The 13,725-nt window shown below is 40.8% G+C and overlaps 1 protein-coding gene across 2 annotated transcripts; it reads right to left on the reverse strand.

Annotated features, from left to right (window-relative positions):
• Nucleotides 1–1,910: 1,910 nt before the first annotated feature.
• On the reverse strand, nt 1,911–11,994 carry LOC146638888 (uncharacterized). 2 transcript variants are annotated; one of them, XM_085371395.1, is made up of 16 exons: nt 11,822–11,994; nt 11,398–11,539; nt 9,516–10,400; nt 8,288–8,764; nt 6,855–8,195; nt 6,650–6,739; nt 6,351–6,506; nt 5,263–5,379; nt 4,905–5,027; nt 4,748–4,804; nt 4,108–4,656; nt 3,498–3,746; nt 2,567–3,260; nt 2,273–2,403; nt 2,143–2,196; nt 1,911–2,039 (listed from the first exon to the last, which is right to left on the reverse strand). In XM_085371395.1, the coding sequence occupies exons 1-16, from the start codon at nt 11,992–11,994 to the stop codon at nt 1,911–1,913; spliced, it is 5,367 nt and encodes a 1,788-aa protein (XP_085227521.1). The 2 variants fall into 2 exon arrangements, with proteins under 2 accessions (XP_085227521.1, XP_085227526.1); XM_085371400.1 differs by lacking the exon at nt 11,822–11,994 and having other exon boundaries at nt 3,498–3,740; nt 8,288–8,758; nt 11,398–11,460.
• Nucleotides 11,995–13,725: the final 1,731 nt, after the last annotated feature.

Consider the following 13,725-nt stretch of genomic DNA (forward strand, 5'->3'; position numbering starts at 1 on the left):
GAAAGTGTCACTCATACAAAAAGACATACAGTGTGTGGTATATTGGCATATTTTTTTATAATCTCTACAAAAAAATATCAGTGATAATCTCTTCTTTAAAATTTCTTCTTCTAGATTTCAATACTGATTGTGTGCAAATTTTTCAAACTTAAACAACATCTGCCGTCTGTGATTAAAGAAGTCCTGTAGACCTATGAGGAGAAGGAAACAGAGAAGTCTTTGGAGTGAAACATCTTTTCAAATATTTGGCTTCGTGTGTAAAAATCAAGTACTGTGAACTTTGTGTACAAGGTTGTGTCAGCACATTTTACAGTGTGTGTTGCTGTCAAAAAGGCTTTTCAAATACTTCACGTCCCTTTAGGCAGCTGCTCAGGTCCACAGTCCACAGAGACAGTAATATGACAAGCAGTGTGACACATTATCTCCCTGTGTTTAACACAGTGTAAAAGTGCAGCAGAAGCAGACATCCCTTTGTCATTTTTATGTCTTGTTTGACCAGTGTTAGTACATGTTGGTGTCACAGGCAGCGTTTTACAGTATGATTCAGCTTGGCTTCATAAACATTTGCACTTAGCAGTTTTTCATGAGAAAACTGGCAATCGTGTGGACCGGCAAGCACAACGTCTCGCTCGTTTAAGAAGTCCAGCAGATGAGACTGTAAAACAGAAAGGTCCTCCAATGAGGATCGACCTGCTTTTACATGCACATTAACTCTGAGAGCCGAGGCAAGGATCTTACACAGTATTTTGTATGACATCTTTAGTTCATCATTTCGAGGTTTAGTGGCCGACCACAGGTCACCGCATGATCATAGGCTGGCAATAACCGTGTGAGAGGAGTTTTTTCTGATTGGTTGACCTGAGCCTGACGTGGAGCGGTTATCCAGCAGTGTGACTGTGTCTCAGTCGAGGCGGAGGTGAGGGCGCTCCCTCAGAGGCCTGCAGATATAGATGTTTCTGTGCTGAAGGACAGACACACACACACACACAGGACACGCAGGACAGAAAGAAATTAGATTATCACAGTACAGTCTTTTTAGTGGTATATTGCGGCAACACGCAGGACACAGGAGAAAATACTTTTAATTGAATTTTGTTGTTCTTCAAATGTGAACGCTGTAACACGATAAAATGAAAATATGTATATACTGCTCAAAAAAAATTAAAGGAACACTTTTTTATTAGAGTGTATCATCAAGTCAAATTAAACTTCTAGTCAGTTAAGTAGCAGTGGGGCTGTTAATCAGTTTCAGCTGGTGCACTAGAGGCACAACAATGAGGCAGCATCCAAAACAGGAATGGTTTTATAGGTTGAGGTCACTGACGTTTTTCCCTCATCTTTTCTGACTGTTTTTGAGTATTGCATTAAGCTGTGGTCAGTGATGGTCTGGGGAGCCATATCTGGGGAGGGACGCACACACATCTAAAGGCTAAGCAACAGCATCCTGACTGCGATTCCATATCAGGATGAAATCTTTGGACCTATTGTCATATCCTACGCTTGTGCAGTCAGTCCTGGGTTCCCCTGGTGCACAATCATGTCTCATGTGGTGGAAGTATATGAGCAGCTCCTAGAGGATGAAGGAACTGATACCACTGACTTTCCCATGCTCACCTGACCAGCATCCAGTAGAACACCAGACGTGGTCCAGATCATTAGGATCTAGTGTGTTTTCAAAGTGATTTGCTTTCATTTTTTTTTTAGCAGTGTACATAATTATGTTACAAATGCAGCTATAGTGCATAAAACAATCACTAATGGCACAAACTCACTGGGAATCTGCAGTATTTCTACAGAGATTCAAAAAAATATAATAATATACATATTAATATTCAAACCTGGTGAAAACTGGTATAATAATCTTTGGACCAACCTGCTGATCTGAGCATCTCTGTGGCTTCACTGTGGCTTCACTGTGGCTCAGTTCTAACTGAGGTCCGAAACACGGTGTGTACACTATCTGAACTAAGTCCATTAGATCCCAGTGTCTGCACACTGATGTGGACAGGGACACTCAGGTCGATATTTTCAAGAATACACTGCACAGACAGAAACAAGACTTACTTTGTGTGCCCTGCTTTCATTCATACTTTGATTTACTTATTTATCATGACAGGATGGATTTTGTACAGCTGTGGATACCTTGGTGCATGCTGAGCTCATGACAGATTTGTGAAAGTCCCCATCAACATACACCTGAGAGATAACAAGACATAATGAGTACAAGAAAAACACATACAAACGAAGATAATCCTATGTATTGTTTACCTACCCTGTAGCCATACACAAACGTGCCATTACTGCTTCCCAGCTCATCGAGTGGTGGTCTCTCCCAGCCAATCATAAGGTTGCTCTGACCCACTGTTTTGATGACTTCAATGGAACGAACCTCGGCTGGAGCTTCTGGAGGGGATTGGACACAGAAAAGTCAAGTACAGTTATGCTCTCTGCTGCTTTTATTATTCCCTAGTTATTACTAAACCACACCAAAACAAACACAGATAGCAGGACTTAATATATCCAGAATTTACTATTAGTTTACTAAACCAAGTGGTATGAACAGTACCTGGCTTTGGTCTTTTTCCTAAACGAGCGGTGAATGTTGTGGCAAACTTGTTCGATCTCTCAGGAGAGCAGTGAGACAGCTGACTGGACTGAGAAACTTCAGGGATAGCACCATCCATTTTAGAAGTCATGTTGAAAGTTGTAACTTCAGGGGCAGTTGATATTTGAGAGGCAGTTGGATCTGAGGAAGTGGCTTTTGGATTAGTAACAGCAGAGTCAAAAGTAGCAACCCTCTGTAGAGAAGCTTTATGCGCGGCATAGGATACATCAGGGATTGCAGTGATTTTCTTTGTAATTTTTGAGGATAATGTTTCATTAGTGCCATTACTTAAAATGGATTTGACATTATTTGCAGCCGGGGTGAAAAGAGTAAAGTTAGAAGAGCTAGAAAGAGCAGATGTGTCCCCTTTAAGGTGATGGTTAGTAAAGATGCTGGGACTGAAGGTTGCATTAACTGATCTAGATGCAACTGCTTCAAAAAGTGTTGGTGACTTGTTAGGGGCAACTGGTTTAGTTGTTACTACTGGAGTGTGTGGAGCTTGGCTCATAGCTGTGGTGACTGTGAGAGAGTTGATCTGCGCGTTATTGAAACTCAAGCTCAGCGTCTTAGTCTGAGAGGCTTTGTTCAGGTCTGCAGGAGCTGACAGTGATGGACTCCTCCTGGGGTCCTGTCCCCTTCCTCTGCTCTTTGGAGCCTTGGGATGGAGACAGATATTAGAATTCATTAGATATATAAGATCTGATTGGATTTGACCTACCTTACTTTACGTGGAAATAACTTCTAAGTCAGTGAAACTTCAAAGGACAAATTGTAGATTAGAGTGGCTTTTATTTCATATCAGAAAAAAGCAAAAATCTATATCAACCTTTCCGTATAATTCAGCACTAACCTATATTTTTGTTACTCTATGTTAGAAAACGCCTAAGTGTACCTCAAAGCTGCTCCTCAGGGTCTTCTGTAGCTGTTCGTGGAGGTTAAGGATCTTCTCAGGACTACTCAACCTCCTCTTTGGACTGGCAAAGGAGACAGAGGAGGGAATGGTAGGACTCAACAAGTATCCAGTCACACTGGTGGCACAGAGGGAGGACTTCTCTTTCTTTATCTCCGGATGATGAAACACTAATTTCTCTGGTTGACTGGCTGCTTGGGGCGGTCCACCGGCAGAAGGAGACAGCTGTGCCTGGATCGAGAATAGACTGTCTTAGACTTTCACTGAGTCTACAATTTCTAATGTAAAGTACAGTCTTTGTTTGATAATTTAAGCACTGGCACACTGAGGTCATGTTAGCGTTCCCTAACAAAGAATATTTCAGAGAGTTTTTGCTCTATAAAAATTATCTTTCACTGTAAAAACATAAGACAGACACACTTTTCTGTAAAGCAGTGAAGTGAGAATAAATGCAGGCCTGGCAGAAAACATACAATAAATAACATAACACAGAAATCTGGAACTGAGGCTATGTTATTTTTTTATAAAAAATATTACAAATTAAGGTTTTAAAATAAGCTTTTATTAATTATATTTATTTGCATTGCCTCACCGGCACTGTATCAGTGATTTCTCGCTCATTTGGTGGAAGAGCAGGTGACGCTGACGCCTGGACGGTGGCTTGCTCTTGCACTGGTGAGGATGGCACAGATGAGTTGGCGTCTTTCTTTAGCGATCCTGTGAGTACAGGTGTGAATTCACTACCGCAGTCTTGATGATTTCCTGAAGATTCGGTGGAAACTATGGAAATTTCTTTCCCTCTGCCCTCTACTCCAGCTTCAGGTGTGACTCCAGTTTGTTGATGCTTTTTTACAGAGGTGGATACAACCGGGCAGGTCCGATCAGTTATGAATTTACTGGTGCAGCTTTTATATTTTGAACTAAATTCAGGAGTAAACCCACTAGCGTAATCCCAGGTCTTTGTGTTATTTTCCAATGTGAATGCTGCAGTGTACTCCTGCAGAGCGGCATCGCTGAGCAGATGCTCGACCTGCTGTGTGAGGTAGGGGTTCATACAGCCTTGTCTCTGCAAGATCTTCATCATCTGATCTAATAAGCTGTTCCTCTCCTGACACTTCACCACTAGGCAAGACAGCTTGGCCTGTTATTGGACAAAATACCTGACAGTCAGAACGAACCACTAAAATCTGTTGAGCAGAACCTGAACATAAATCTAGTCTTTATTTCCTCACCTTTAAAGGTGGTATATCCAAGTCTGTCTGGCTTTTCCTTTTCAGCAGCGCATCATACTACAAATAAGTAAAATTTTAAACATGACAATTGTTCATTAAGTATAAAGAGAGAACAGTTTATTACTTAAACTTAGATGCAAAACTACAGCTGACCCACCTTAGCTCTGATGTCATTGTAACGTGCCCTGAGTGAGACAAGAACAGTATTAACGTCATCCCTGCTGCCTTGTCCTCTTTTCAGAGCTATATACTCCGAGTTCAGCTCCTCTAGAGCAACAGTCTGTGGGGTTTTACACACACACACACATCACATCAACACACACACAGACGACTTATGAGTAAAACTGTCTCCAGCCAAGAATTAGAATGTGTCAGTGTATTACAGTCTAGTACAACATATCAGCATCATGATAATGATTTAAGTTTAACGCTAATTTGTTCAACACATACGGCCACTTAGAAGTATTTTATGATGTATAAGAATCCAAATAACAAAGGCATTTTGGCATTCTTACCTTGGCTTTGAGCTGAGCTGTGAGGATGTTATATCGCTCCTCTGTTTGAGCCTTGAGTGACAGCATGTCAGTCTTCTCCCGGAGCAGGCCTGTCAGTTTGTTCTGCAGCTCCTTCACCTGCAGAGACAGCTGCTCTTTAGGTCTAACGCTTAAACTTTGTGTACAAAATTAGCTGAAAGGCCTCAGAGACAAAAAACACACTGAATGATTAAAATTCTTGATGGATTTTCATGTAGTACAGCCACGTCTAAATTATTCAACACCTGCAGTACCTGAACTCTGCTTTTTAATCATTTCACCAATTGGTGGTGAAACCCAATTAAGCTTCTGGGAACTCTAATACAACTATATTTGATTCAACTGTGAAGCAAATATAATTGTTGCATGTGTGGGTTTAAGATGAGTAACAAAGAGGAGGGACAGAGTTCGAGGCAAAGACACACACTTGGAAAAAGGTGCAAAAGAAAGAACAGCTTTTCTTTGAAGGGATGTTTGAAAACAGCAGGTGAGAAAAACGACTATTTCTGTGAAGGACTTAGAAGAAGGGCTAGAAGGAGGCGAGAATAAAAGTATCATCAAAGACTATAAATGAGTAGACTTGAAAGGCAAAGGTGTAAACTTTGGAAACTTCAGCACACTCCAATCTAAACCAAAAAGAACATAAAAGTCGACTCGAATGTGCAAGACAAAATGTAAATAGGACTTTAAAGCTCTGGGGGGTTTTCTTTATGGTGTGATTAAACTCTATTTCTTAAAAATTAAGTCCAGTGTGCCTGTTTTAAGAAGTATAAAGTAAGCCGCTCCTGTTGTGGAGATGCTTCGTGGCTGCAGGAACTGGTAAACTTCACTGTTACTGGTATTTTGTTTTTCTATTGAAGCGCGTAAAATTAAAGCCCTGTGATCAATACGTTTTCCAACAATCCAGTCAACCAATCTTGAAATGTCCTTGGAGACTCAACCAGTTATGTTCGAAAATCAAATCTTCTTACACTAATTATATAAGTTTTGCACTTTTTTAACATGTAGAACATGTTGCAGATTTAGGGGCTGGTATCATTTTGACTGTATCTGTAAATCTAGTTGAATACCTGGGTTGTGAGGTTGTAATTTTCCTTCTTGATTTCTTCCATCTGATTTTCAACATCTGTGAGCTTCATCGCGTTTTCAGCTGCTTGGCTCGCCTTTCTCTCCACCTCCTCCCTCCTCGTTTCTGAATGACGCAGTTCACCCTGAAGCCTCTTGATCTGAAGATATATACAAAATGAGGAAAGTGTGGTTTTGAAACATATATTATGGCTCTCTAAGAAAATAATATGATGACAAGAAGGATGAAAAAATCTGCATAATACAATTTTTCTAAACTAATAACAAACTCGCTTAAACCCACCTCTGCACGGCTCTTGTCCATTTCCTCCTGTGACTTCTTTAGCTCTGCTCCCAAAGTTTCAATCTCTCTCATCAGATCATTTTCTTCCTGCTATAAATCAAAAAATTTGATGCCTCAAAAATCATGCCATGATACTGAAAGGATATTCTGTAAACTGACACAACAGGCCCTGACATCATGCACAAATGCACTCCATTCTCAATACCTGTATTAAGTTTCCACCATGGTTATTAGTCTGGCATCTTTGTGTAGCATAATCTGCAGTCTCAGCAGGAATCTCACTCTTCTTCGTCAAACCAGCGCTGCTTGAGTTCAACATCTGCTGCTTTTGATTCCTCTCCTCTGTTTGTTTTTGGATGCTGAGACCTTGTAGGCTGTCTCTTTCCTCCCTAAGGTCTTGAATTACCTGCATTATCTGCTCTTCTGCTTGTTTCAAACAACGGACTGAATATTCAGTTCTTCTTTTTTCTTCCTCCAAGCTGCTTACTGACTTCATCAACCTGTCGTGTTCTTCCTTTAAACTGTGAGATATTTGCTCCTGGTCTCTCTTTTCCTTCAGACACTTAAGAGAATCGGTTAGTTTGTCTCTCTCTTGTTTCAGATACAGCACTGTCTGGCTTAACTGGTCTCTTTCTGTCTGTAAACTCTGCAGTGACTTCATTATTTCCTCTCGCTCTTCTTTTCCACTTGAGAGAAATTCTAATATTGCCCCTTTATCTCTTTCAAGTGCAGATAAAGACTTGGTTAGCTGCTCTTTCTCCTCTTTTTGGCCGTTTATGGACCTTTTAAAGTGTTCTCTTTCATCTCTCAGCCCACAGACTGCCCTGCTCAGCTGCTCTTTCTCTTGTTTAAGGTCAGCCAGAGCTTTAGAGATGTGGTCTTTTTCCTCCTTCAGTCCCCATACTGTCCGAGTTAATTGCTGTTTCTCTTCTGTCTGTACTTGGACTGACAGAGCTACTTCTCTTTGCTGCTCTCTGAGTGAATTTATGGATTTAGTCAATTCTTCTTGGTCTGTTTTGAGGTTCTGGACTGAATTGGTCAGCTGGGCTGCTTCATCTTTTTGTGAATCAAGATGAAGATGATTTTTTTGTGAGCTGCTTTTTAGTAAATCACAGAGATTATTATGCTGACTACCAGATACTGATCCTGTTTTCGTAGAGTCAGTTTCTTGATTGAACATCAAATGTGAAGCTTCTTCTCCTTGGACTAACTTCTGCTGCAGATCCATGATGGTGTTCAGATCATCCTCAGTCTTCTTGGTGAGTTCTGAGATCAAACACCCCTGTTCCCGGTTCTCCTGCTCCAGCCTGACCTGATCCTCTTCTAGCTGGGAGATACGCTCCATCAGTTGGGTTTGCTGCTTTGTGATGTCATCCTCTTTGCGCTCAATGTGAGCCAAAAGCTCCTGGATCCTCTCTGCCAATGCCCCGTTTTCCTGATTCAGGCTTTGGATAAGATCATCCTGGGCAAGAGCAAGAATGTTGCCATCTTGGGTAGGAGATGACCTGGGTTGATCATTCCCACCATAAGTAGAGGGTGTGTTAATCTGTACAGAGATACAGAGTTTGATCAGTGATATACTGGATGTCTTTGGTGGAAAATAAAAATGATAAGACTACTAAACCACGTGTAAAATACCTTTTCTGCTGAAGACCTCTGCTCAGTCTCTGCCTCTAGTTCCTCTGCTTGCTTCCTGAGTTGTAACTTCAGCTGAGCATTTTCCTCAGCTATCTCCTTTAGCTGACTCTGTGTGTGCTGCAGAGCAACCTTCAGGTTGTCACGTTGCTCCTGAAGAGCTTTAAGATCTCTATCTAGCCCCAAGCTCCTGTAAGCTTCCCTCAGGGCATCAGATTCCTCACTGGGGCTCTCTTCTACGTTTAAGTTCCCTTCAGAGCACCAGCTTCCAAGTTTAAACTCATCTATTGATTCTGTAGTCAAGGAAAGTGACTTGAAGTTGGCACTGGATTCAGACCCGTAGTGAAACAGGTTTACAGGATGACTTTTAGTTGGCATTTTTGATTTAACTGCTGAGGAATAATGCTCTGTGCTGCTCTGTGTGCTCTCTGCTGTCGCCTGGTGGTGAACAAGTGGAACCTCTGATGAATAAGGCTGCACCTGCACAAAAATCACAATTTTAAAATATTTGACAAAGTCGATAGAATAACAACAATTCTTATAACAAAGAATTGTAAAGTTCCTATGCTTCCTTCAACTATGGGAAATACTGATAATTTTCACACTGCAAAACATTTTAATTAATTAACAATTAACACTGGTAGCCTAAGTTCACAAATAGGTGATAATAAGTGAATACATTAAAAACAGCTGTTTGTCTCCAAACCGGCATCAGTAAGTCGTATATGTTCTGATATTTAGATATCAGTAGTGTCCTGAACTCCTGATGTCCCAGAAGTAAATACTCGGGAGGACTCTCTTATTGTACTTTGTACTTAAAACTTTAAAGGAACTTGAAATATGGAACTTCTCCTGCTGTAATCAAGCTTTATTTTCAGAGAGCACAGTCAGACTACCTAATTAAGTTATTATTATAGTAGTATATTATAGATAGATAGATAGATAGATAGATAGATAGATAGATAGATAGATAGATAGATAGATACATAGATAGATACATAGATAGATACATAGATAGATACATAGATAGATACATACATAGATACATACATAGATACATACATAGATAAAACATTCATATAATATTAATAATATTAAATATTAATATTAATAGTACCCCGCCTCCCGCCCTATGACAGCTGGGATAGGCTCCAGCGTCCCCCGCGACCCTGAAAAGGAGAAGCGGAAGCAAATGGATGGATGGATGGAATATTAATTGGATCCTACAAACCTCTCCTGAGCAAGCCACTGATGGCTGTCCCGTGGCAGTGGAATATGAGAAAATGTTGGCAGTCCCAGAATTAACAGCCAGACTGGAGTTGGGTGTGCTGGTCTCAGGACCCAGGCATGCGGATGATTGGCTTGGTATGTGGTTAGCCGAATCCCTGAGGACCTGCTGCAGTCTTAGGTTCTCCTCTCTCAGGTGTTCAAGCTCCTCCAATAGCGAGTTCTCAGATAGTTTCAGCTGATGGATCTCTGACTTCATCTCATCCACGCTGCAGCTGAGGAAGTGGTTGCTCTCCTGGGCCTCCTGGAGCTGCTCCATTAGTCTCTTCCTCTCAGTCATCCTCTCCTCCTCTCTCTCCAGCAGTACTCTGAGATCCTCCTGCAGGCTGACAATGAATCCTTGTAACCTTGCCTCATTTGAGGACTGTTTTGTGTCACTGTTTCTTCCTCCTCCTATGCTGTTCTCTGCTTTTCCCTCATCGCCCTTTCGCCTTTCTTCTCTCTCAGTTCCAACACTTGGCTGCCATTTCTTTCGCCTCTCTTCCTTGGTCTCCTCTTCTCCTTCGCCCTCTCCCCTCATGGAAGATAGTCTGTCTTGTTCTTCCAAGCACTGCACAGTACCACCAGTGATTCGGACTGCTCTGATAGTTGTCATACCAGTGGCGGCACTCACAGTCATGTCAAGTAGCTGCTTTTCTAAAGTGTAGATGCGATTCTGCAGGCTCTGCTCTCTCTCCCAGGCCAGGCTGAGCTTGTGTTGGAGTTGGGTTTTAAAGTTTTCAAAATACTGGGCCTGTCGACTCATCTCTCCCTCTTTGGCCTTCAGTTGCCTCTGACAACGCTGCAGTCGCTCCCTCCACACTCGCTCCTCTCGCTCCTTCTCCTGAGTCTGAGAGAGACAGAGAACAGAATCTTGCTTGATAACATGTTCTACAAGCCTAGTTTGTGTGCTAGTATTTGTAGTAGTAACAGTCTTAGCTGTATATGATATCTATAAGACATATATCATCAGCTGTATTTGTTTTACTGTACAGTGGCAAACTAACTACTTTAAATAAGTTTCCATCATTCAAACTTCTTAAAGATACCTAAAAGATATGTAATCTCAACAAAGATGATAAAAAAACTCTATGCTCACTATCACACTAGCATGTTGTTGTTGTTGCTTTTTTAATTTAACCTTTATTTGACCAGGAAAAGAATAGAAATCTCGTTTACAAGAATGTCCTGGCCACAAAAGAGAGCAGTACAATCATACACTTCATACACCAGACAGGCAATAGAAATAAAACACAGACGCAACCAAAAATGATAAACTTCAGTGTCAATAAAAATGAATACCTTAGTGATAGTAACCGTCTAATAGGAGCTGCAAATTTGAATGCTCTTTTTCCAAATTCAGTGCAAATGTTTGGTATAGACAAAATGAATGAATCTTGGGACCTAAGACAATAACCTCTACACTTTTTTGACTCTTTTGAATGTGTAGGTAAAAAAAAACCCAGTATATAACAGTGGCTGAGTCATGTAGTATGTATCTGTTTTGGCCAAATAAATGCATAAAAATGGCCTGTAAGTGAATTTATGTGACTACTCAAGGTATGTATAAAGTATATAAAGTGTGCTACTTGCAAAATATATTATAACAGTAAAAGTGTTAAACTATTAACAATCCAGCCTTTAAAACTTTGCATTTAATGGGAATTCATTATTTTTATAGGTAAAATCTGATATTATTTTGTCCATCCCAGTAAACTGCACAAGCCTCTCATTCATATCTGAAGTACATATTACTCCCATCTTCTAAAACTTGCATATTCAAAGCTGTAAATGTATTTTATATTTTCTACATCAGTGACCCACTGAATCTCTCAGACAGCACTCACCATGGTCCTGACCTCCTCCCTGAGCATGTGGAGTCTCTGGTCCAGCCTCTGGGAGTGATGCATGTTGGGGAACTGAGAGGCAGACGCTAGCTGATATAGCTCCAGCAGGAGGCTCCTCTCTGACGTCTCCAACTCTCTGATCCTTATCAAATAGCAAAACAAGATCGCATTACATCATCTTAACACCGTATAATATCATATAAATGAGCTTTTAAACGTTAAACTGTCTCTGATTAAAAAAAAATTGATTCAGTTTTATCTCCTAACATGGCAGTAGATGCAGTGAGTAGTTTTCAGAGGTGCACTCTCAAGCTTGCATGCAGTGCAGTCAGGTGTGTGTGATACGTGATATTATGTTGGCCAAAAGTGAGCGTACAGTAGCAGATGTGTGTGTCACTGGATCCCCTCTCACCCAGTCTCTCACCTGTTCCTCAGGTAGCTCTCAGGCTGGATGGCTGAAACCGCTCTCTGCTCCAAGTCCTCCACTCGATCACACAGCACACGCAGGTCCACATCAGCTCCTACAGAGTCCTTTACCATGGCAACTGAAGTGCATCCGGTACCTGCTGAGTCTGACGAGGTCATGTGATCCTCCATTGGGTCAGCTTATTCCCACTAAGTTAATTTCACCTGCAGTACAAGAACTGCCGGTGTCAAACTCAATTCTTAAAAAAACTAAAACTCATACACGTTTTCATACATTCATTTTGGCAGCTTGTATGTTTCCAGTTAACAACTCTGTCACATTTGTACAGACTATAACTAAGACAAACACAGACACACACAATAAAGATACATGCACTTAAAATACAGTCATGTATTATTCACACTGTCAACAGCCTGGAAGCAAGTTGTTGGACACACAATAATCTATCAGGTTACGCCTCCTTCTAATCATCCACTCCCATCCTGCACCTCCTACTGTACCACACTGGACAAACATACAAAAGTTTTATGTCATACAATCACTTCAGTTCAACAGTTTGTGTCTGCACTGATGATTGCTCCTGGACATAGTGTGCGTTGAGTAATATCGTTGATTGAATATTGTTTGAAGATATATACAAAAAAAACGTGAACCTAAACATTTCGAGGGACGGTCCACTCCAAAAATTAAACAAGCACCAATTTTTCTCTTTTGTTTGTAGTGTTTTTTATTTACCTATTGTTTTGCTCTGAGTTATCCTGGCTTGGAAGTATCAGCTATGGAGATTCGTGGCACCTCTTAAATATGATGGAAACAGAGGTTTTGTGGTAAAAAAGTACATTTGCTAAATATCTCTTTTGCAGAAATCATGATTGCAATGCTAAAAAGACATCCACAAACCAGATTCATATTGAAAGACTGTTTCCTTAATACCAAAAAGGAGGTGCAGAAAGATGCATGCAACTACCAGTGACACGAGGTGTCTGCTTATAGCACCGTGACAGGATGTAAGCATTAACGGTGTCCCACTCAGCTGAACCGTTATGGTAGCTATTTGCATGCCACTTCCACCTGGCAGTGTATTAGTTTAGCTGAAAAAAGAGTTCCTACTTGAAACTATTCACGAAAAGGTTTTTGAGATTTCTGGCAATCAAGTGTGGCAAATGTGTAACAGTGCAATTACATAAATCAGTGGTAGTGTTATTAGAAATTCAATCATTTACAGATTTCTTGTAATCTAAAAATAGACAAAGTCACAAAACCTTAATCGAAGCCATCCTTGGTGACAAATTTGCAAAGGAGTATTTATGAAAGGTGAAGTGAAACAACAAACCTGTTTTTGCGTTTTCACCGTTCGTTCCTTTTCAGTGCGTCAAGAAACCTCCAAATAGTTCAGCTCCTGCTCAGCGAACTTAGACGCACTGCTGTTTCCTTAGAAACGGCACAGACGTTGGACTTTGCCAAAATCCTCCATATCCAGTTGGCGCTCAGCTTGTTCACCCTGTCAGTCAGCCTTGTGCTTTCATTCTTCTTCTCCTCTCTCCATTTGTCCCCTTCCATTGTCCTGCTTGGCATTCCTTCAGCTGAGGCTGTGGCTCTTCTTGCGTTTGTAAATCGTCTGATTCAGATTTTTCCCTCGTTAAATCAAAGTGTTTGCTTTACAGAGGAGTTGGGGTTTTATGTTCCAGGTCCAGGGATCACTATAACAGATGTTACTTATAAATAAATCTCACTTTCTTCTCATGTATATCTGGTTATTTATTAAATTTTCAAATATGTTTGCATTCCAGTCTTCTGCAAAAGTGCACATTTATCAAAAAGGCCATAAGGTTTAGTTGAACTGTCTACAAATGCATAAAAAACAATTAGGTTTTATCTCATCTTCGCTCGCCACCACAGCA

Source organism: Diplotaxodon limnothrissa, linkage group LG2, assembly GCF_057381915.1.
Source record: "Diplotaxodon limnothrissa isolate DT_005_m linkage group LG2, D_limnothrissa_male_GT1.1, whole genome shotgun sequence".
Lineage (NCBI taxonomy): Eukaryota > Metazoa > Chordata > Actinopteri > Cichliformes > Cichlidae > Diplotaxodon > Diplotaxodon limnothrissa.